Consider the following 22,906-nt stretch of genomic DNA (forward strand, 5'->3'; position numbering starts at 1 on the left):
ATTTTGAAGCCCTTGTAAATTGAGGCTGCAGTTCCAAGCTGGTCTCGTTAATGGCCAGTCATGAAGCTCTGTTTTCAATCCCTTTCTCTATTCTCTTCCTAGGTGGCCTGGGTGGAGGGGCAATGTGCATGCACGGCACTGGGTTTGCCCCAGGAAACACCTCCGTGACCATCTGTGGCGCTCCCTGTGAAATGCGAGGTGACACCACGACAACCTATGTGAGCTGCCTTGCCCCACGCTTGGACGGTCAGTTACCATGTTGGGCTCGATAATGAACCCGCCTAAAATCTATCCCCGACCTCAAACAAATGTCCTGGATTCCCATTGCAAAAAATCCCAGCGTGAATTAGGAGAGGCAGGGGCACCTCTGATGGCTCAAAAAGTGCCATGGAGAAGGGAGAGGAGCCAACATGGCAGTGGCCACCGCATCCTGACCCTCCTCCAAAATCCCACTGATGTCCATGGGAGTCTTTCTATTGATGTCAGTGGGCTTGGGTCAGGCCCTCTCTGGAAACACCACATGCTCCCAGCTTTGTGTGTGTGGGAGATGTGATAAGAGATGGTATGTGGCTGGATGACAGCCTGTCTCTGCAGCATCATTCCCCTGGGAACAAGCCAGCAGAAGCACCTGCACCTTCCTTTTCTCTGTGGCAGGAGGTAGGGAACGGGGTGGGAGGAGACTATGGCATGCAGGGTATTATTACTGGCACTGCAGTAGCTTCTACAGGCCAGGGCCCCATTGTGCTAGGCAGTCTACAAACATATGACAAAGAGATGGTCCTGCCCCGAGCGGCTTACAATGTAAGTACCCCCAAACTACTCTAAGGGTAGCCCAAAGAGTAGGTTGGAGGGGCTAAGTGAGTACCATGAGATCTGTATGTAACATGGACAGACCCCGATCGTTGGTGGGCAGGTTCGAACCTGGGACCTCTGGAGCTAAATGCCACATGGCTCTTAGCTAAGGCTGTAGCAGACTACATAATCTCTAAGTGCTCTCTGTGCTACGAGAGGGGACAGAGCACCACACCCAGGATGTGTGTGGGTTACATACTTTTCCTAGCTGAGGAAGTGTGTCCGAAGCTTCAGAGACTTTCTAGTTGATATCTTGGGCAAGCCCTGACTTGTAACACTGACAGACCCTGGTCATCGGGGCGTGAGATTGAACCTGGGACCTCTGGAGCTAAATGAATGAGCCTCTACTGCATGAGCTAAAAGGCACATGGCCCTTAGCTAAGGCCGTAGCAGACTCATTAATCTCTAAGTGGTCTAGGAGCCACTAGAGGGGATAGAACACCACACTCAGGAGGTGTGTGGGTTACATGTAATATTTCTTTAAATTCTACAGACCTTCCTGAGGTCAAAAGTCCATGGCCTCTGCTCCTCCATGGATCTGTAAATCCCTCCCACCCTATGGGGTGATGCTATGAGAATATCTGTGACTACCAACCTGTGGAATTCCCACTTGTCCCACTTTGCCTCATCCTCTGGGTTTCTCTATAAGCAATCTCAAAATACAAACCAAACCAAAACTGTGTGTGTTTGAATGTGGGTGGGATGAACCTGAGATACTGTAAATAATCACTTATTTAAACAGGATTTGGGAACAGTCATAGGAACTGTCCTTTAAGCTCTGTCCTGGGAACTGGAATATCTCATGTTAAAAGACTCAGTGCTTGAATGAGGGAAGGGGGAGACTGGTTATTTAAGAAAAAGAAATAGTCTCAATCATTTTATTGTATTTTATTCTGTGAAAACATGGAGAATGGTGTTTCTAAATTTATTGTGCTTTGGACCATGGCTGAGGTGGAGAGAATATGCTTGTCCAGACAATACTTCAAATGGGCACTAGATGTCAGCAAGTGACTGTATCAAAGAGTTTCTTCATCATTTAGTTTGGGGAATTGAGTTGGGTAGGTTGCACTTCCCACTAAACAGACAAATAAGACCTTTCCTTGTTTATTGCTTGGCTCTTCCTGAATGACGATATTTATTTCATATCCTACCCAATATGTTGTTGAGAAGGCTAACTTCTCTCTTTCTCTCTCTCTCACCTACCCTCTACCAGTGATGATCTGTTACACTTAGAAAAATATTTGTTTTTTCTGGTCAAGAAACAAACTAAAAAACAAACTCACGCTAGTTTAGGGGCAAGTAGATATTTGCAATGCTGGTATAGGCACATAAACATAAATATATAAATGTTTGTAGACACAAACTCAAATGCGTTCATCTCTCGCAAACATACCACAAATGGTAAAATAGCTTGATATTCATATTTTCATTAGAATTCTATTTGCAGGTTATATTTTTAGATAATAATTGGCCTGCCAAAGATCTTTTTAATCTAGCCTCACATCTGCCGTTTACTTTGTGCTGTTCTCTGGGAGTTTTACATCTGTGATGTGCTGGCTGGCCTCTACCAGCTAGACCAGTGAGCTGTTGACATGCAGAGTTCCCTTTTGCTAGCCTCATTCGCTCAGCAGAGAGGTTCCTAACCACTGCAGTGGTACAGAGAGACAAGCTGTGTACAGAGGCCTAGGGGACATGATTTTGGGGCCTTTGCTACACTTCAGTACAGAGGCACGTGCATGCAGATTAGAAGCATGTTTGATGTTTCCTGGCTGTGCTCTGTGCCTGGGACTGGGGAAGTGGATGTATTCCTCTGTTACATCACATCCTGCTGCAGAAATACCTCCCCTTCATGTATTTTTATGTAGACTGCACAAACACAAAAAAGTGCCTTTGAATGATTCCACCAACTGCAAATATTTTTTTTTAAGTCATGGCATGTGAGTTTCATTTTATTTTTAATATTTTTCTTGCTGCTTATAGACTCATAGATATTAAGGTCAGAAGGGACCATTATGATCATCTAGTCTGACCTCCTGCACAATGCAGGCCACCGAATCTCACCCACCCACTCCTGCAATAAACCTCTCACCTATGACTGAGCTATTGAAGTTCTCAAATCTTATCTATCTAAGGTACTTATTTGTGAGAGATCATGGGTCTTGAATGTGGGTTGATGGGTCCCCAGGCAGTCCTCGGACTGCTGGTACCAGCAGGGAATGTGGACTGGTGGGTCCCAGCGCACCAGAAGCATGGACCACAAAGCTCCTAATTGGAGGAGAGGCCCGGCCTCTCTGATTGGCTCGGTCTCGCTCTTTAAGCCAGAAGGAGGCACAGGAAGTTCTTGGAGCAACTAGGTGAATCTCTAGCTGAGTGCTACATGAGACCTTGCCCTCTCACCTGATTCTTGATCTTTGCCTGGTTCCTGCCTTCCTGCCTTGTTACAGATCCCTGCTTCTGTGCCCCCACCCCCACCCCCCGGCTACTGTCTCCAGTTCCAACCTTTGGCCTGGCTCCGTCTCTGGCTCTGACTCCTGATCTGGTGACTACATCTGACCACCACTGCTCTGACCACTGGGACTGACCCCCTACATCCCAGTGCATGGCAATTTGCTTGGACAACCAACCTCTCTGAGCAGGTCTGGCTCTTTATGCCAAGGAGTGCTGGCTCTGCATGAGCCATTAAGCCCCTCCAGATGGATAACCAAGCCATGCAGCACAGATTTCGCAGCTGATTGTCAAGAATCGGGCACTGCAGGAGTAAGTTTATCATGCTAGCAGACACGTTTGTGCAGCCTACAGTTGAAAATGAACTGTCTGAGAAGCCAGTAGGCTGGAGAAGCTGAGTTTAATTAACCCCATGTCAGAGTGAGATCTTATATAGCAGATGATCTGGACACCACAAAGCCTAAAACATGGTGGCAGGGGTAATCAAGTCCTAGACAGTGGGGAGGCCCTTCAGAGCAGCACTGCAGAGGGCAGAATACTTCTGTGAGTACACAGTTTGCTTTATAAGACACAGCTGATAACAGAAAAATGGAGGGTCTGAAGACTCTGGGGACATTAAACCTGCAAGCAAAGAATTTCACTCAGGTGTGGAAGAGCTGGAAAGAGGAATTTAACCTCACTGGAAGATGATGAAGATGCTGTGAAAATAAAACTGTTTCGTTACCTGATTGGAGAAAAAAGGAAAGAGGTCAGTGAGACTCTGCGTGGAAATTTCCTGAGCTCCGCACACCTAAAAAGCAATAACGGGCTGTTTTGGTACTCTCTCTAACCCCAGGAAGAATGAAATGGTGGAAAAGTATCATTTCTTGACTTGGGATCAAGCAGCTGGAGAAGATATAGATAGATAAAGCACTGATTTAAAAGTGCTAGCAGCCAGATGCAGTTTTGGAAATATTAAAGCTTCATTGAGAAGAGACTGGATAGTGTGACCAGATATGAGACTCACAAGTATGAGAGCGGTTGCTGAGGGAAGCTGACTTGACTTTGCGGGAAAGTTTTGTCCACACAATACATCAGAAAGGGAAATCAAAACCAGATGCAACATCAGTAGATGACAATGCTACAGACACGTGCCAATACTGTGGGAGAAAACATGAAAGACAGAAAGAAAAGTGTCTAGCTTGTGGGGAAAAAATGCCATCTCTCTGAAAAATTTAATCATTTTGCAGCCAAGTGGGTTTCTTTCCCAAAGAGAAGAAAAACAAATTCAAGGTACACACAGTAACTAAAGAGAGCAACAGAGTATGAGGACATTGTATGAGTGACCAAACAGATGGTAAACACAGTGCAAGAAGACCCTCGTAAGCACCAGAAACAGTTGTATGCAGCCAGGTTATTTGGGAGGAAAGTGATACAATTTCAATTAGATTGATTGGGATAATGTTACAACTCGTGCCACAGTCTGGTGAACTCAGACATATGGTTGGAAGAGACCAACCAGCTGTTAACAATGTACAACCAGATCACATTAAAACCCATTGGGGAAATGTAAAATTAAATTAGGAAATCCAAAGAAAAAAAATACAGACTGGACTTTGTGGTCACAGGTGATGAGACAGCAGTATTGCTACTGGGCAGCAAGACTGTCTAAGCCAGGAACTGGATAAAAGTACAGTTCCAGAACATAATAAAAGTGGATAGCAAGATGACTAAGATACCTTGGATGATATTACCTTGGAGTAGGAGATGATACAGAGGGTGTATCAAGATACGTTTCAGGGAGATGGACAGTTAGATAGTGTTTATAAAACATAGATTGACACCAGTGTGAAGCCAGTTAAATTGCCAAAAAAGGGAAAGTACCCATTGCATTACTACAGCCACTGAAAGACAAACTGTAGAGCTTACAGAACTGTGGAATTATTCATCCTGTAGAGAAGAGCACAAACTGGAAAAGCAGTCTTGTGGTGGTAAGAAAGCCATCTGAAAAGCTGAGAATATGCATAGACCCAAAGACTTTAACCAAAGCTTTGAAATGGAGCCATTCCCCCCTGCCTACAATTGAGGACATATTAACAGATCTGTCTAAAGCGAGACTTCTTACAGAATGCGATATGAAACATGGATTCTGGCACATTAAACTGGATGAAAAATCCAGTTACTTGACAACTTGTGCAACTCCACTTGGGAGATACTGATGATTAAGGATGCCAATGGGAATCAGTTCGGCATCAGAGGTATTCCAGAGCAGTCTGACCCAAGTATTGGAGGGCTTGATGGGAACCTGGACAATAGCAGTTGTGTTGATAGTGAGAGAGGATGATGATCCAGAACAAGCTCAATAAGATCAGGACTACACATTGCTACATTTTTTTTTTACAGAGATGCAGAGAAAACAATATTAAATTGAACTTGGACAGTCTCAAATTGAGAGTAACTGAGGTGTCATACATTGAACATTTGTTGGCCTCCAAAGGCCTGAAAGTAGACCCAGAGAAAATAAGGGCAATTAGAGAAATGCCAAGACCCAGTGATGTTAAAGGAGTCCAAAAACTCCTGGGAATGGTCAGCTATTTGGGAAAGCTTTTCAACCATCTGTCGAGATTTGTGAGATCCTGAGACAGCTGATACATTGAGACACCTCATAGGAGTGGACGGGTCAAAAAGATTATTGTCAAGTAAGTAAGTAAAAGATAATTGGGAAGGTTCCCATTTTGAAATATTACAACACAGATGAACCCCTGATGCTACAGTATGACACATCCAAGTCGGGCCCAGGAGATACCATGCTGCAAGGGGGACAATCTGTTCTATTTGCAGCAGTGCATTGTCCATGACAGAGAAGGGCTCTGCTCATATTGGAAAAGTTGTTAACAATACTCTTTGGAATGGAAAAAATTCACCAATACATTTATGATCACACTGTGGAGATACAATCTGACCATAAACCTCTCAAAAGTGTTTGGAGAAAGCCATTGCTCAATGCACCAAAGCACTTACAGTGGTTGATGATGTGACTGCAGTACTGCACAGACAGAGACTTGGTGTTGGTGGACCCCTTGAGCTGTGCATATCTGGCAGAGCCCTAGAAGGAGGAATCCATAGAGGCTGAGGTGGAGACAATAAATATAGTACAGTACTTACATATCTTGCACAAAAGGTTGAGAGAGGTACAGAGCAAGAAAGAATGCTTCAGACATTGAAACTCATGATCCTTCAAGGATGGCCAGCAACAAAAGACCAAGCACCTAAAGAGATAACTCATCTCTTATCTGCAAGAATGTTATGTGCACAGAATGGCACTATGTTTTGGGGGAGAAAGAGCAGTTAATCTCATTCCTAAAAGCTGCTGGAATATGTACCAAGTTCATTCATCGGATCTGGGAATTCATGGTTGCTTAAGGCGAGCCAGAGAGACTATATGTTTCAGAGTAACAGCCGTGTTAGTCTGTATTCGCAAAAAGAAAAGGAGGACTTGTGGCACCTTAGAGACTAACCAATTTATTAGAGCATAAGCTTTCGTGAGCTACAGCTCACTTCCTCAGATGCATATCGTGGAAACTGCAGCAGGCTTTATATATACACAGAGAATATGAAACAATACCTATTCCCACCCCACTGTCCTGCTGGTAATAGCTTATCTAAAGTGATTTCCAGCACAAATCCAGGTTTTCTCACCCTCCACCCCCCCACACAAATTCACTCTCCTGCTGGTGATAGCCCATCCAAAGTGACAACTCTTTACACAATGTGCATGACAATCAAGCTGGGCTATTTCCTGCACAAATCCAGGTTCTCACATCCCCCCCACCCCCATACACACACAAACTCACTCTCCTGCTGGTAATAGCTCATCCAAACTGACCACTCTTCAAGTTAAAATCCAAGTTAAACCAGAACATCTGGGGGGGGGGGTAGGAAAAAACAAGAGGAAACAGGCTACCTTGCATAATGACTTAGCCACTCCAAGTCTCTATTTAAGCCTAAATTAATAGTATCCAATTTGCAAATGAATTCCAATTCAGCAGTTTCTCGCTGGAGTCTGGATTTGAAGTTTTTTTGTTTTAAGATAGCGAGCTTCATGTCTGTGATCGCGTGACCAGAGAGATTGAAGTGTTCTCCGACTGGTTTATGAATGTTATAATTCTTGACATCTGATTTGTGTCCATTTATTCTTTTACGTAGAGACTGTCCAGTTTGACCAATGTACATGGCAGAGGGGCATTGCTGGCACATGATGGCATATATCACATTGGTGGATGTGCAGGTGAACGAGCCTCTGATAGTGTGGCTGATGTTATTAGGCCCTGTGATGGTGTCCCCTGAATAGATATGTGGGCACAGTTGGCAACGGGCTTTGTTGCAAGGATAAGTTCCTGGGTTAGTGGTTCTGTTGTGTGGTATGTGGTCGTTGGTGAGTATTTGCTTCAGGTTGCGGGGCTGTCTGTAGGCAAGGACTGGCCTGTCTCCCAAGATTTGTGAGAGTGTTGGGTCATCCTTTAGGAGACTATATGCTGGCCAAGAATGAATGAGCAATTATGAACGTTCATGAAAAAGTATGATGTACGGAGATCTTGGGAAGACCATCAACTGAAAGAAACTCTGTGGCAACATGAAATTCTAGAAGACCCTGGGCAAAGGTGGGAGTGGATTTGTTTACCTTTGAAGACAAAGGATACACAATAATTGTAGACTATTTTTCCAGTTTCTAGGATATAGGCTTTTTACCAGACATGGGATCCAGAATAGTCATATGGAGGATAAAAGCACACTTTGCATGGTGTGGGAAACTGGAAATTGTGTGTTCCGATAATGGATCACAGTTTGTTTCAGGAGAATTCTGGAAGTTCAATAAGGATTGGGATTTTGATCACATAACATCTTCAGCAGGGTCTCCTCGAAGCAATAGCCAAGTGGAATCAGCCATAAAAACTGCTACGAAACTGGAAAAAAGCAAAAGCTGCAGAGGCTAACCCATACTTAATACGACTAGATCACAGGAATTACTCCCTCCAAAAGGCCTACATTCTAATCTGGCCCAAAGACTGATGAGCCAGAGAATGAAGATACTGTTGCCAAGAAGCAGAAGGTTGTTAGAGCCAGGGTATGCAGGTGCTTCACATGGTGAACTACAGAAAAACCAACAGAAAAGACAAATGTGTTACTACAACAGATCTGCAAGAGGTCTGCCAGATCTGGAGCCGGGTGACAAAGTACATATACAACCATTAACAAAACAGACTAAGCTGTGACACAAAGCTACAGTGGTGCAACTAGGAAACCAACAATCATATCGTGTACAAATGGACAATGAATAGATAGTGACGCAAAACTAGGAAAATAAAACAAACCTCTAAGGACAGTCTGAACAACACACATCTTAGGGTTCTACAGCAGGAGGATCCCAAGCTAGAGCTGTTAGAAGCGGGCAATGTTGGGGCATACCAGAGGAAAGACAGGAGGAAGAGGGTGTTTTGATGGAGACTCCAGCAACACCAAACATAGAGACTGTGATTGACCAGACTGGAGGAAAACAGCACCAGGGAGGCACTATTGAACCATATTGTACTAGAGGAGAGTGTATTGTTAAAATACCTGCTTATCTGAGGGATTTTGTGTGATGGACTTCCAAATTGTACATGATATAGCTAGACAAATGGTTAAGGTGGTGAACACAATAACTGCAAGTATGACCAGCATCTGAAAGGAATACATTAGATTACCTTATCAGTTATTCCTGGGGCGTTTGACAATTTTCTTTAAAAGAGAAGGGACGTAACAATATGAAAGTGCTCGCAGACACTCTCATGCAGAATAGTGTTTCCTGAGGGGAATTGCTTGAAAGTGACACCTCCTGGGTAACTGTCTGACAGGCCATGAGGCTGAAGAAGCCATATTGTAAGCAGCCACAATAAAACTAGTTTGTAAATTAACCCTGTGTTGGAGTGATATCTTGTAGGGCAGATGATCAAAACACAACAAAGCATAAAACAGCATAGCTGGTTGCTGAGAATCCGGGACTGCAGGAGCAAGTCCATCAGCTCTGTGCAGAGAACAATGTGCTTCGGGCCCAATCAGCCACAACACCCCCTGAGCCAGGACCTGTCATTGCCTTCCTAGAATGCTTCAATGGGGATTGTTGAAAATTTTGAGGTTTCAGGAACCAGTGCTAGCTCTTGTTCTTGCTTCACCCTCAAACACGCTCGTCTGTCCAGAGCAGGGGTCGGCAACCTCCGGCAGGCAGCCCATCAGGGTAATTCACTGGCAGGCCATGAGACATTTTGTTTATGTTGACCATCTGCAGGCACGGTCCCCTGCAGCTCCCAGTGGCCATGGTTCACCGTTCCCCTCAAAGAAGGGGATCAGGCTGGTCTGACGTGATCTACCTTTTGTAAAACTATGTTGTATTTTATCCCAATTACCGTTCACCTTTATGTCCTTAACTACTTTCTCTTTCAAAGTTTGTTCCAAGACCTTGCATATAACAGGCCTGTAGTTTCCTGGATCACTTTCCCCCCCTTTCTTAAAAGGAAGAACTATATTAACAATTCTCCAGTCATAGGTACAACCCCTCAGTTTACAGATTCATTTAAAAAACCCTTGCTATTGGGCTTGCAATTTCATGTGCCAGTTTCTTTGATAATCTTGGATGGAGATTATCCGGAGCCCTGATTTAGTCCTATTAAGCTTGTGTTTGAGTTTGACTTCGACTTCCACCTCACATATGGTAATTTCTGCCTCCATATCCTTGTTGCCATTAGCCATCCTGCCACTACTCATAAGCAACTAAAAACGGAGGTAAAGTATTTGTTTAGATGTTGGGACATGCCTACATTATGTTTATTCTCCACTCCATCCTCAGTGCTTAGTGGTCCCACTTCTTTTTTTCCTTGTTTTCTTCTTATTTATATGGCTATAGAACCTTTTACTGTTGGTTTTAATTCCCTTTGCAAGGTCCAACTTAGCTTGGCTTTTGGCAGTTCTGACTTTATCCCTACTGTACGCTTTGTGACCTCCAAGAGGGAACTCTCCTTGCTGATCCCTCCCATCTTCCATTCCTTGTAAGGTTTCTGCTTTCTCTTACTCACCTGTTTGAGGTGCTTGCTCATCCAGCTTGGTCTGCAACCCTTCCTTACGATTTTTCCCCCACACTACCCATCGTCTCTCAAACAGTATCAAGACATTGATTACTCTCATCTCCACTTCATTACTCTGCCAATGACCATCACCCATTAGTACATTTTTAAACAAGCATCTTTGTGCTTTCTACCATGCTGCCTTTCACCTGTGGGAAGATTTCTGTGTAAAGTCTGCAAAGCCACCTCACTGTTCTTCCTAAAATCCTTCCTGAAAACTCTCCTCTGCCATGACGTCTGAAAAAACGTCAACAATGGTTATGCAGCTGGTGTGCTTTGACCACTGCTCCTTATGCTGATCAGTATTTTCTCATTGCTACCTTATGCTCTGTCTTCATAGAATCATAGAAGCTTAAGGCTGGAAGAGACCTCAGGAGGTCATCTAGTCCAACCGCCTGCTCAAAGCAGGACCAACCCCAACTAAATCATCCCAGCCAGGGCTTTGTCAAGCTGGGCCTTAAAAACCTCTAAGGATGGAGATTACACCACCTCCCTAGGTAACCCATTCCAGTGCTTCACCACCCTCCTAGTGAAATAGTTTTTCCTAATATCCAACCTAGACCTGCCCCACTGCAACTTGAGACCATTACTCCTTGTTCTGTCATCTGCCACCACTGAGAACAGCCTAGCTACATCCTCTTTGGAACCCCCCTTCAGCTAGTAAATCATATGCCCCAGCCCCCTAATAATTTTCGTTGCCCTCCGCTGGACACTCCAATTTGTCCATATTCTTTCTGTAGTGTGAGGCCCCCAAAACTGGACTCAACACTCCAGATGTGGCCTCACCAGTGCCGAATAGAGGGGACTAATCACTTCCCTCAATCTGCTGGCAATGCTTTTATCTACCTGTTGTCTCTTGTTTTATGCCTGGGTTGTGATAAACTCTGAGGCAGGGATTGCTTAGTTTATATGTGTTTGAACTGGTCCTAGAACAATGGTATCCTGCCTAGAGCTGGGCAGAAAATGCTTTTCCTGTCTCATGAATGTTTTTCAGATTTTAGAAATTTTTCTCATCCCAACTCTGGATTAAAAAGTCAAAATTTCAAAAACATTTGCGAATTTACAATCTGAATTTTCTGGGGGGTCAATCAAGTGTTTGTGTTTTGATATTTCAAAATGGTCCACTTTCAACCATTTTTAATTAAAATAATTATTTGTAGTACAATTAGCTTACATTTTGTACTGAAAAGTCCTTTTGAACAATTTTTTTGTTTTGAAAACACCAGAAGGGGACAACTTGGAAATTTTTTTTTCAACATGTTTTTCAACTCAAGAAATTTGTCAAAACTGGCCCTTTCACGTGAAAATTTTCACTTTCAACAAATCGGCATTTTTAACAACAAAAAAGTTTCATTCAAAAATTCCCAACCAGCTCTGGTCCTGATCCCTGATGAGGATTTCTTAGGGCCATAGAAATACATACAACAATCACTGGCACAAGACCATCATTCCTTTAAGCTATTCATTGTTTGATGAGCGCTAGCCAGGTGAAGATCCTCCCAGAGCTATATGAAACCCTCAGGGTTTCGAATGAATTTTGTTCTCTGGTTTCTATTCCTGTAGGCCCATAAACCTTTTTCCACCTGACTTTCAGCTCACAAAACCCATCCTTTAAAAAACAAACCAACCAACCTCTTAAAGCAAATTAATAAACCTCCCAAACCCATTGAGTTAAAGTCATGTAAAGCCTCAAGTTTCAAACAGATTCCAAGCAAAAGCTCCAAATCCACTGCAAATCCATTCCTTTGAAAAGCCTGCAAAGCTTTGTTGATGCTTTCACTGAACCAGGGCTGAGCTTCAAATCTGCAATGAACTTTATCACCAGCCAACATTTCCTGGTGAAAGGTTCACAGTCAGTTTGTGCTTTCCATCCCAACAGCTTTCCCCAATGTGAACCTAGGTCTCCAAATGGTGAAAGGCTAATTGCATTAGCCCACTCAGACCCCCAGTGTGTTGAGCACAACGCTCTCTTCATGAAGTGCAGATCCAGCCACGGGAACAATAGTGTCGAGATTGTTCAGCTGAAAGGGAACAATCAAGGATCTGAGCACATACTGTACTGCTGTGCTGAAGCAAGCGAACAATGGCCCATCTCCTACAGGCAGCAGTTGCGCCTGTTCCCTTAGCTAATCACTGGCTTGCTTTTGTCTCCCACAAGGGGTCACTTTATTCTAAAGAGCATCTGGATAGATACTGCACAAAGGATCATAATTATCCACATAGATAAGAGATCAAACCCAACGTGCAGAGTAATAAATAGATCATATTGATCATGAGGATGGAGGGTTGTGGTTCCCAAAGGGTTAGGTTGGGAAAATAATCATGACCCTTCTGCCATGGAAGGCAACAGCAAAACTCCCATTGACTTCAGTGGCAGCATATGGTTCTAACTTGCATCAGTGCCAATGCTTATGTGGGTGAGTGTTTTTTTCCTTCTGTCTTTTCAGCGTCCTTGGCTGTTCTCTGTGGCCTGACCCATCCTTCAGAAGATTGCAGAGGAGCTGGGGCCGCATACATTCAGTGCGATGTCCATATCACAGCAGGAGCGTACAGCCTAACAGGAGCCAGGCCTTACATATACCTGTGTGACGATGACTCTCGGCTGGAGAACAAGACAAAAGTCAACTCATCCCAGCCGCTTTTTGCTGGCCTCTTTTTCAGGTTAGCCCTGACTCTATCCCACAGCAGTGCGGGCCTGATGCTGCTCAGTGTCTCCCAGAAGACACTTAGTGTTTGTTTGCAGAGTTGGGCTATGGAGAAAGTGGATTTCTATTTCCTAGGTTGGTGTGTTCCACTGGGTTGTGAAATCCATTCAGCGTGCATATCAAAGCATCTGCCCCCCACATCTTTTAAAGCATTCAAGAGACCTCAGAAAATCCATCTAGTAAACAGCCTGCTTTGTTCCTCTTTAGATTTTAATATTTATCTTCTGATCCAAAGCAACATCTGGCGAATGCCAAGGGGGAAAAGATTAGTCATTATGAAAACCAGAAGGGATTTTTTCCCCCCTTCACCTCTCCAAAGAGATTCATGGGTAAAAAGTCACAGAGGATCTGGCAGGCTGTATGCTGTTTACTCAACAAGGGTGCACAGACAGTTACTGTAGCTTTAGACTTTGGAAACCATGGGCCAAATTTGCGGGTGTAAATTGGAACTACTCCATTGACGTTAATGGAACTATGCCAGTTTACACCTGCAAATAATTTAGTCCTATAAGGTTGTGGTGGGGGTTGGGAGTGGTGGACAGAAAAGAATAAGAGTGAAACTTTCCCATTTGTTTTTTTTTTAAGTCCTCCTTCCTAACCAAATAGATAAACAGAACATAACCAGGTTATTGGCCCAAGATTTTCTGTAAAGTATGGGCCAAACTCTCAGCTGATGTAAATTGGCATCACTCCACTGATTTCAGAGGCTCTATGCTGATTTACACCAGCTGAAGATCTGGCCCCATGTTCTCCTGTTGCGAGATACAAGTTAATCAATGGGAGTTACTTAAACCCTGTGGTGAGAGCAGCAGGCATTACAGTATGTATTTAACAAGGAGGACAAGACTGCCATTGTGCAAATGTTTTTCCAAAACCCGAAAACCACATGAAACTAGCCTGGTTTGAGGTTTCTGGGCTTTGAGTCTCCTCTTGCTCACATCAGTATAAATCAGAGTAACTTCCCTGGAGTCAGTTGATTTACATTTGTATAAAGTCAGTGCGGTCAGAAGAGAATCAGATTTCTTGGGGCAGATCCTGGAGCTATTACTCATTTACACCAGCTGAGGATCAGTGCCATTGTTTTTATTATTTCTGATTTACATAGCACGAGATTATTCTAGACGCTTAACAGACAAAAATAAATACATAGGGTCCTGATTCTTCTCTCCCTTATAGCTGGTCTGCACCTGGGTAATTCCATCAATGTGAATGCTCCAATGGCTCTATGCCTGGTTTACAGTGACATCAGAGAAGAATCAAGCCTACCATCCCTACTTTAGTGGGTTTGCCCACACAAGGCACTGGAGAATCAGGTCCTTAGTCAGGGCTTCAGTGTTTGGCTCATAGAATACAGAAAGGGAGAAAAGACCTTTGAGGTCATCCAGTCTCTCTCCCTGCCAACTCATATAGTTCTTTTATGGCATGCTTTGTCTAGTCTAGTTATAAATGTCCCAAAAGGTGGGGCTACCTTTATTTCCATCTCCATCGACCCAGCAGTGTCTATGTCACCGCTGAAGTCAGCTTAACTGCATCGCACAGAGGGTGAATTTTTTCACAGCCTGGAGTGATTTAGTTAAGCCAGCCTAACTTTGTAGTGTAGACCAAGCCTTCGTTTCATCCCATTGCTGCAAGTTCACATCCCTGTTTACTATGCTAAATAGTTCCTCTCTCCATTTGGTGCTTATATAACACTGACAATCCCAGTCGTCCGTGGGCAGGATCAAACCTGGGGCCTCTGGAGCTAAATGCATGAGCTGTTAGCTAAGGCTGTAGAGCTGACTCAATCTCTCTCTTTAAGTGGTCTTGGTGCCACCTGATGGGACAGAACACCACACCCAGAAGGTGTGTGGGTTACATACTTCCTGTAGTTGAGGAAGCATGTACTGAGCTTCAGAGACTTCCCAGTTGAAATCCTGGATGAGCCTCCACTTGTAATGCTGACAGACTCCAGTTGTTGTTGGGTGGGATTGAACCTGGGGCCTCTGGAGCTAAATATATGAGCCTCTACTTGATGAGCTAAAAGCCAGCTGGCTATTAGCTGAGGCTGCAGAACAGACTCAATCTCTCTCTCCAAGTGGTCTCAGTGCCACTAAATGGGACAGAAAACCACACCCAGGAGATGTGTGGGTTACACTTACACTCTTCCAATATTATAGATTTGTTATTCGAGCTGGTTGAGTGTTTCCTGACAAAACTTGGCTTGTTGGAAAATGCTAATTTGTGGAACCCGAAATTATGTGTGGGAAAGGGTCTGTTATGGAGAATCTCCCAATTCCAAAATTGCAATTTGTTGAAATGACCCATTTCAACATTTTCAAAACAAGAGTTTCATTTTCCTGTTCAAAATGACTTTGTCTCTCAACTTTAATTTATACTTTAAAAAAAGGTTATAAATAAAAAGGTCACAATTTGAAAGAAAAGCTTCTGAAATTAATGAACCAAAAATTTTGATTGACCTTATCTGTTCTCTCCCCCCCCCCAATTATCTGTTTGTGAAAGTGTTCAGTATTTTGACTTTTTATCCAGATTCAGGATGAGAAAAATATTCAAAATTGTGAAAATGTTTGTGGGACTTGATAGCCATTTCCTCTCCAGCTCTAATTGTTGTCTTCCTCTAGTGATTGATTCTTTTCAAACCCCAGTTTCACACTGGCTTCAATGAACTTACTCCTGACTTACACTAGTGTAACCATGAGGACTGTCCGACCTATGTGTGTTTTAACTCTTAGTGCCAAATCCAGCTTTCATTGACCAGAATGCAAGTTTTGCAATTGATGTCAGTGGGATCAAGATGTGACCCTTAACTTTCAGTTTGTCCCTCCAGCTCTGATTATTTTTGTTGCACTTCTTTAAGCTCTCCACTTCGTTAATCATTGTCCAGCAGTGAGGTGCTCAGAAATGAAGTAACTGTTACCGTTGTGGTTAACCCAGGACTATACAGAGTGTGTCCATTACCCATAAATTAATTCCCAATGTAAAATCAGATTAAACTCCCATTCATGTCTCTTGCGAGAGCCCCATTGACTTCCATGCAAGCTGGATCAAGACCTTACTTTGTTTATAGCATTGGATATAGACATCTCCCCATAAAAATATTGGCAATTTAAAGGATACAGTTTTTCCTTGCAGCAGAAATTATGATGCAGTCTTGAAAGATACCCCCAGCCCACTGGATTACTGTACAGGACAAGAATAGCTCTCAAACTGTTGCTATCAAAAAGCTAATGCTGTTCCTTAAGACTGACTTTGTGTTGTTGATGTGGTGGAGGGAAAGATTTATTTATTTAAATAAATACAAAATCATTGTTAAAATGGCTCCGATAACAAAAACGGTTGGAGGTAACATGCTCTGTATTTAATATACCACCTATTGTGCTAAAAATGGCAATAAAACAAACATCCCCCAAACCCCTGCCATAGCTGATGTCTCCTTGCACTATGGCATGGTTTGAAAACTGCAGATTCATCAATTGGTTGGGATCAGGGTACTCCCAAGCCAGTGAAGGGCCAGATTTTCAGATGGGTTGATTTCACTTGGAGTAAGCCACTAACCCACTTTGGCACTTTTGTCAATCTGGCCCTAGGTGCATCGTAGAACAATGTAGTAGCTCATCTCTTTTTAGCCCCCCATCCTGTAAGTTACATCAGCTTAAACCCTTACCTGTTATTTCTGAATTAGATACGAGAAAAGAGTTTGGTTGTCTCCATCCAAATTCCCAGGGAGTAGATACCCACATCGCAAAAACCACTGCCAAATAGACTGAATTGACTTAGCAGGCTTGATTTGCCATTTTTTTGTACCTTGTGTCACCATTTATAGCTGTGTACAATCGGTTATGATATGACCAATTCAGAGTGGTAAGCATTTTTGAGCGGGTGTAAATGACTGCACAAGGTGAAAGGGGGTGGAGAATCAGGCCCAGAGACTGAGTTGTCTTCTCTGGAATAGGTACGGTACCTGAAATAGGCTGCCTTTGAGTTGAGGTTGATTAGTGCTGCTGCCTGTATTGGGATGGGTTTGTGGATAAATTGGGGACTTCATTTTTCTGAAATCAGATCTAAATTCACGCACAAATCCACAAACACTGTCACTGAATTTTTTGGGAGAGAAGGCTGGGAAAGTGGGGAGAGTTGTGGAAAGGAATGCAAATTACAGCCAGACATGAAAATGGGACGTCTGCTTCCTGGGCCGCATCCAGAGCTCAGTTAAGTGAACTGGGAGGCTTTCCATTGACTTCAAGGGACTTTGGGTCAGACACTCACAGCTCCCCATAGTAAAAGCTACCAAAGTGAGCAGCTGTCAGCAGCAAGACCCAGTAAGAACACGCTTTACCTATTACCTTTGCTGCTCCTTCTTCTCTCTGTGTGACAGAAGCCTTTGGAGCAAGTGTCTTCGTATAACTGACACATATATCGAATCTGCTTAGTCTGGGCTGTTAAGTAAGTTTAATTAATTTACTAAGTTAATGTTCCAGTGCTAGCAACAAAGCATCATTGCAATCAGCTGGGGAGCAGGAATTGGAACCCTAAATGAGCTCATTTTTTCACAGTTGGAATTAGGGACCAGTTAGCCAGTTGTGTGGTTTTCCAATTTCTCCGCTTGCCCTAAGGGAGTAGCAAGTTATTCATTCCCCATTGCTAAGTGTGAATAAGAAAGGGGGGTGGGGGAATTCAGACAAACCCTACTCGGTGTATGCTTCCATCTTTGATTCTCTCAGTCCTTGTCTGCACTTACCTCCTTCCCTTGGTCCTGGAAGAGCATTTGCTAGCATTTATAACTGTTTTGTGAAGCTGAAAGGCATCACTGAGAGATCTTTACTGCATGTATTGTCATCAGGAGGGTTTGCAGATAAAGGGTGGGGGGAAACAAATAAACAATAAAAGAATGGAAACAAAATTACAGAAATTTGCAAAGTTTGACAAATGGTGGGCAGGAGTTGCCACAAGCTAATGGCTTGCAATGATTAATAAGAGTAAAAATAATTGCATTTCATTAAGATTGATGACACCCCATTTAACCTCCCTTCTCGTTTCAGCCCTAAAGTGGAAAGAGATGAAGTTCTCATCTATAATAGCTCCTGTAACATTACCATGGAAACTGAGGCAGAGATGGAGTGTGAGGGAGCTAATCAGCCAATTACCGCCAAGATTACTGAGATATGGAAAAACTGGGGCCAGAACACTCAGGTATAATCAAATCTTTTTTACAGACTGATTCAAACAGCTTAAAATTAAATTTGTAATATTGTGTACATTTAAAGGGGGGAAAAACAATTTAGGCTGAGCAGTGGCAATATATAATATTAAATGCTCTCCAACTTTGAATAGCAGTTCTAATGCACAGCAGATGAATTAATGGTTAACTATGGTTAATCACATATTGATCAAATATAAATGAGGGCTGCCTTGTTTCCTTTAACTTCCTTTATAGCTTGTCTTTTTTTTTTTTAAGACTCTCTTTCTATGTATAAATGCCAGTTCTGTTCCTAATGTAGTTTTCCCCTTATCTACGTCCCTTTGTCAATGATCCCAGCTCAGGAGACGAGTTCTAAGTTTCCTTTAGAGCCTGAACACTAAGCAGTGGTTCGGCCCAAATAATCTCTTTTGCTGCATTTGTTTGTACCCGTTTACTATTTGAAAGATGGGTCGGTGTGTATGAGAGAGAGAGAGAGAGAGAGAGAGAGAGGGAGGGAGAGTGTCCTAATCAGGGAACAAAATTTATCCCTTCTGCCCTTTTTAAAAACTCTCTCAATTTTAATTTTGCAAACCTGTGAGGCACTTTCTTGATCTCCCTTCAAAATCTCAAGGGTGTGAAGTGGTAGAGAACACTATAGATGAAACAAATTCATCATAGCTGCTGAAGTGCAGGTGGAGAGTGGAGAGTTTGGTAAATGTAAAATGTCTCCTCACCCTCACCCTGAATGTTATTTGCTCGTAATTTCCCAAACAGACTGTATGGGGGTGTCAGGCTGTGTTCAAAGCTGCTGTTCTCATGATGGTGGGAATGGCAGAGCTGTGTAAGCATGTTTGCAACACATTGATCTGATTCACTTTGCATGTGCGCTGGTGTAATACAGGAGTAAGTCTTTTGGAGTCGGTTGAGTTATAGCCATGTAAAAACTGGTGTGAGAGGAGGCAGACCCCTCAATCCACTCAGCAACATCAGCTGTGCCTTTTATGCTTCATAAATCCTCAGATAAACAGAGTATCATGTAATCTACTGAGCATGGATGAGACCTAGAAAACAGAGGTCCTGTTTGCTCTGAGCTGATATTAAAGATTTTTGTGGTAACTTTTAACCCTGGCGTCCTTGGCTGAGATTTCCACCTCCCTATCATTATGCATTGTGCCATCCTCCACCCCAGAAGGAGCTGCACTGCCATGGCCTACTGATTCCTGTATGTATATAGAACCAAATTCTGAAGTCCTTATTGGGTCAAAATTCTCTGAATTTGGCCTGTTTGTAATGCTCTTTTGGATGAAGGGTGCAAGGGTTATTACTACAGCTGAATCTCTTAAAGTGATATTGTTACTTTTCACTCCCTTAAAACATTTTAATTTTGTTATTGCTCATTGTTTTAAGACTCAGTCGAGGCCCATAGTGTTGGCCTCTAGAAGGCTACATAAAACCTTTCTGTCCCTATTGATGATGTCCACTTTCATGTTGGCAACCATGTTTCCCTGGGCATCTAGCCCTTTGCGAGGGCCAGGATGACTCCCCCTTTTTGTCGTTCTGTTTACTTCCTCGGCTGTTAATCAGCCTGACTAATCATAATATCAGTAGCTTGCACAGCTAAGGGAAACCATTTTAGGTCAGCACTGCTGTGGGGCCAGCAGGGTGACCTCTTCAAACCAATGGTTGTCCACGTGGCTGCTACTCTTTTTATTTGTTTTTTTTTTCCCCTCCCCTAAATGAAATGCAGAACTCATTCCCAAGTGTATCATAAAGCACAGGCTACGGTGTATGTGAGCTACTGGGGGCTACTGGATGGCATCACACCTGCTCCATGATGCACTCAACTGTGTGTCATAGACTCTGTAGTCCCAACACTGAGAACAGAAGGTTCTTTAACTGGAGTGCTTGAGGCCTGTGCTTTGGGAGCAAGAGGAGGATCCAAGTTCTGTCACCGCAAGTGGCTGTGCTGTGCAGCATAGTGAAAATCATGAAGTCCTGGGTGGCTTGAACAAACCGAGGGGGGAGATGTGCAGAAACAAGAATGCTTGGGTTTTGGTTCTGCTTAATGAATCCAGTGGTGTTTTGGAAGTAAGCTTCATTTTATCAATCTCCCCCAAATTCGTGGGGTGATGGGGGGGGAGGGAGTTCAGATAAATGGTTTTAATTTTGGTCCTTTTCTAGTTGACAGCATCCTGTTAAGATTTATGACCCACTGCAGCTTATGCATGCTTCATGATAGAGGTTTAAATCATGTCATGTGAACTGGCCTTGCCTTTCCACTGGAAATAATGGTCCCCAGCTTCAATACCAGACAGTAAAATGCATTAACAGCATCCTGTGTATTTGGATAATGGCACTATTAACAAGCAGCACAACATACCATAGCAGTAACAGGACTTTGCCGCTTTATAGTAAGACCTTACGCTTCCATTGCACCTTTCAATTGAGGATCTCAAAACACTTAGCAGATGTTGGGGCTGATCCTCAGCTGCTGGAAATCTGTGTAGCTCTACTGACTTCATGGTCTGCTGATGTACTCCAGCTGAGTATCTGGCCCTTTATAACAATTATCTTATTTATATTGTGGGGAATACCTAGATGCCCCAGTTGTGAACAGGGCCCCATTGTGCTGCGTGCTCGGCAGACACACAGTAGGAGACAGTCCCTGCTCCAAAGAACTTAGAATTTAATATGAGGCAAGATGCAACGAATAAGCGTGACAAACAGAGGCAGGGAGGAGAAGGAGGGCAATAAAAATAAGGTCATGAGGTTGCAGGGGTAGCTGTTAAACAATTTGGTAGTTCATGTTGGCTCCAAATATCTCTTTAGCGAGGAAAGATCATCTAGTGGTTAGGGTACAAGCTTAAAAGATTTGCATTCAAGTCCCTGCTTTGCCACAGATCTCCTGTGCCTTGGGTAAGTTGCTTAGCCTTTCTATGCCTCAGTTTCCCATTTTTAAAATGGGGATAATAGCATTGCCCAGCACCCTGTCTTACAGGGGCATTGCAAGGTGAACTACGTTAAAGATGGTGATGTGCTCTGCTATTATGGTGATGGGGGCAATGTAAGTGCAGGAGAGATTTGTAAAATTATTGGTAAATTAAATCAGCTGATCCTGCATGAAGCTGGGAGAAAAATATCAGGCATCCTTCCTGGAAAAAGCTTCAGCGTTTTCCTACCCGTTCTACTGATGCATAAGCAAAACAGTCATTGATTGGTTGACTCCGTGTAGGTGTCACAGCAGGGATGGCCTTGAAGAGGGATTTGATGTAGTCTTGGATGGAGTTCCTACTGATCAGCTCAAAAGGAGCATTCCAAGTGTAATGGGGTTAGGGGCAGGGGTATTTTAAATGGGACCCTGATCCACCCTAACTTATCTTGGTGGCATGAGACACAACCTGTGTCTCCCTGCTCCCAGCATTACCCAGAGGAACAGGCTAGGTTTAGTTCCCTGCCTGTAGGACAGGTTGGGATAGTAACTCCAAAGGACTTTCTTCCCCTGATCTACCTAGTGAGACTACACCTGCAGGCCCCTGCCTACTGGGTCTCCAGAATACTCTGGGGTTGGGTTTAAGGCTGCAACCCAACTATCCTCCCTCCTGAGGGACCTCACCGCTGCTCGTGAGATCCCAGGACTGAGCCTGAACAATGGAAACTATGACGAAGAAGCTTCCAAATCACTTGGCGCTCTCTTCACGGTACCTCCTCCCCAGTTACTCCTCTTAACTGTGTCAGATCTATCTGTGAGGTGGAGCGCTCCTACTCACTACTAGACAGACTCCCAATAAGTAACATATCCCTAACTGGAGTAGTAACTTTATACTGAATTAAATTGTTAAAAAGGGTGCACATGCAAAACATCAAATCGAACAAAACAGATTTATCTTTCTCAGGAACAGCCTAAAAATGGGAGAAAACTTAGCAGGTTTCAAAATATACTAAGCAGTTGAAAGATGGTAAAATATACTGAAGCAATCCTTACACTACTTCCCACACCCAGATGGACAGACATGATAAAGTATTTACTCTAGATGAGTACACACATACAAAAACACTTTTAACAGTAAGTGTCTCTTTTGTGGGGTGGTGAAACTTGGCTCTTTGGTTTGATGGTTCCAGAAGGGTATCTGATAGGAATAATGCCCTGCCCACCTGGTTATGGCTTCACTCAGATTTCCACACAAATGATCATAGCAGTGTTTTGAGCCCCCTTTCCTCTTTTTGTGCAAGCCCCAAGTCTTCTCCTACAGAGACCCTGGTTTGAAAGGTCACTAGATGCTGCTCCCCAGTATGCTTGAGTGAATGAAAGAGACCCATCTCCAAAGCAGGTGAATGCACCAGGGAAGCGGTAGTCAAGGGTAGGACCTCTGAGCTCCGCACTGCTCTGCCTGCTGCGAGGCAGGGCTACCGTCATCTGGGCTGTGCATTGCTCATACAGGGCTTTGCCCCAGGACTGAACCGGAAAATCTTCCGTACAACCAACTGCAGTTACCCCACAGTACTTGCCACCTTCTCCCTGGCTCAGGGGGTGCCAGGAACACCCCAAGCTGAAGCTGTTCATGGCTCCCTGTGCAGCTGATCTCAGGACTGTG

At 43.6% G+C, this 22,906-nt stretch overlaps 1 protein-coding gene across 21 annotated transcripts in view; it reads left to right on the forward strand.

Annotated features, from left to right (window-relative positions):
* PKHD1 (PKHD1 ciliary IPT domain containing fibrocystin/polyductin) overlaps positions 1-22,906 on the forward strand; it is a 466,962-nt gene that overhangs the window by 83,805 nt on the left and 360,251 nt on the right. For all 21 annotated transcript variants that reach the window (XR_012157891.2, XR_012157890.2, XR_012157896.2 and 18 more), the window contains 3 exons: positions 103-246; positions 12,881-13,094; positions 18,175-18,325. Coding sequence is in view for 16 of the 21 variants with exons in the window: in XM_073335719.2 (XP_073191820.1) it covers positions 103-246; positions 12,881-13,094; positions 18,175-18,325 (509 nt within the window). In the remaining 5 variants the exon portion in view is untranslated. The remainder of the gene's footprint in view (positions 1-102; positions 247-12,880; positions 13,095-18,174; positions 18,326-22,906) is intronic.

The sequence above is a fragment of the Lepidochelys kempii genome, chromosome 3 (genome assembly GCF_965140285.1).
Source record: "Lepidochelys kempii isolate rLepKem1 chromosome 3, rLepKem1.hap1, whole genome shotgun sequence".
Taxonomy (NCBI): Eukaryota; Metazoa; Chordata; order Testudines; family Cheloniidae; genus Lepidochelys; species Lepidochelys kempii.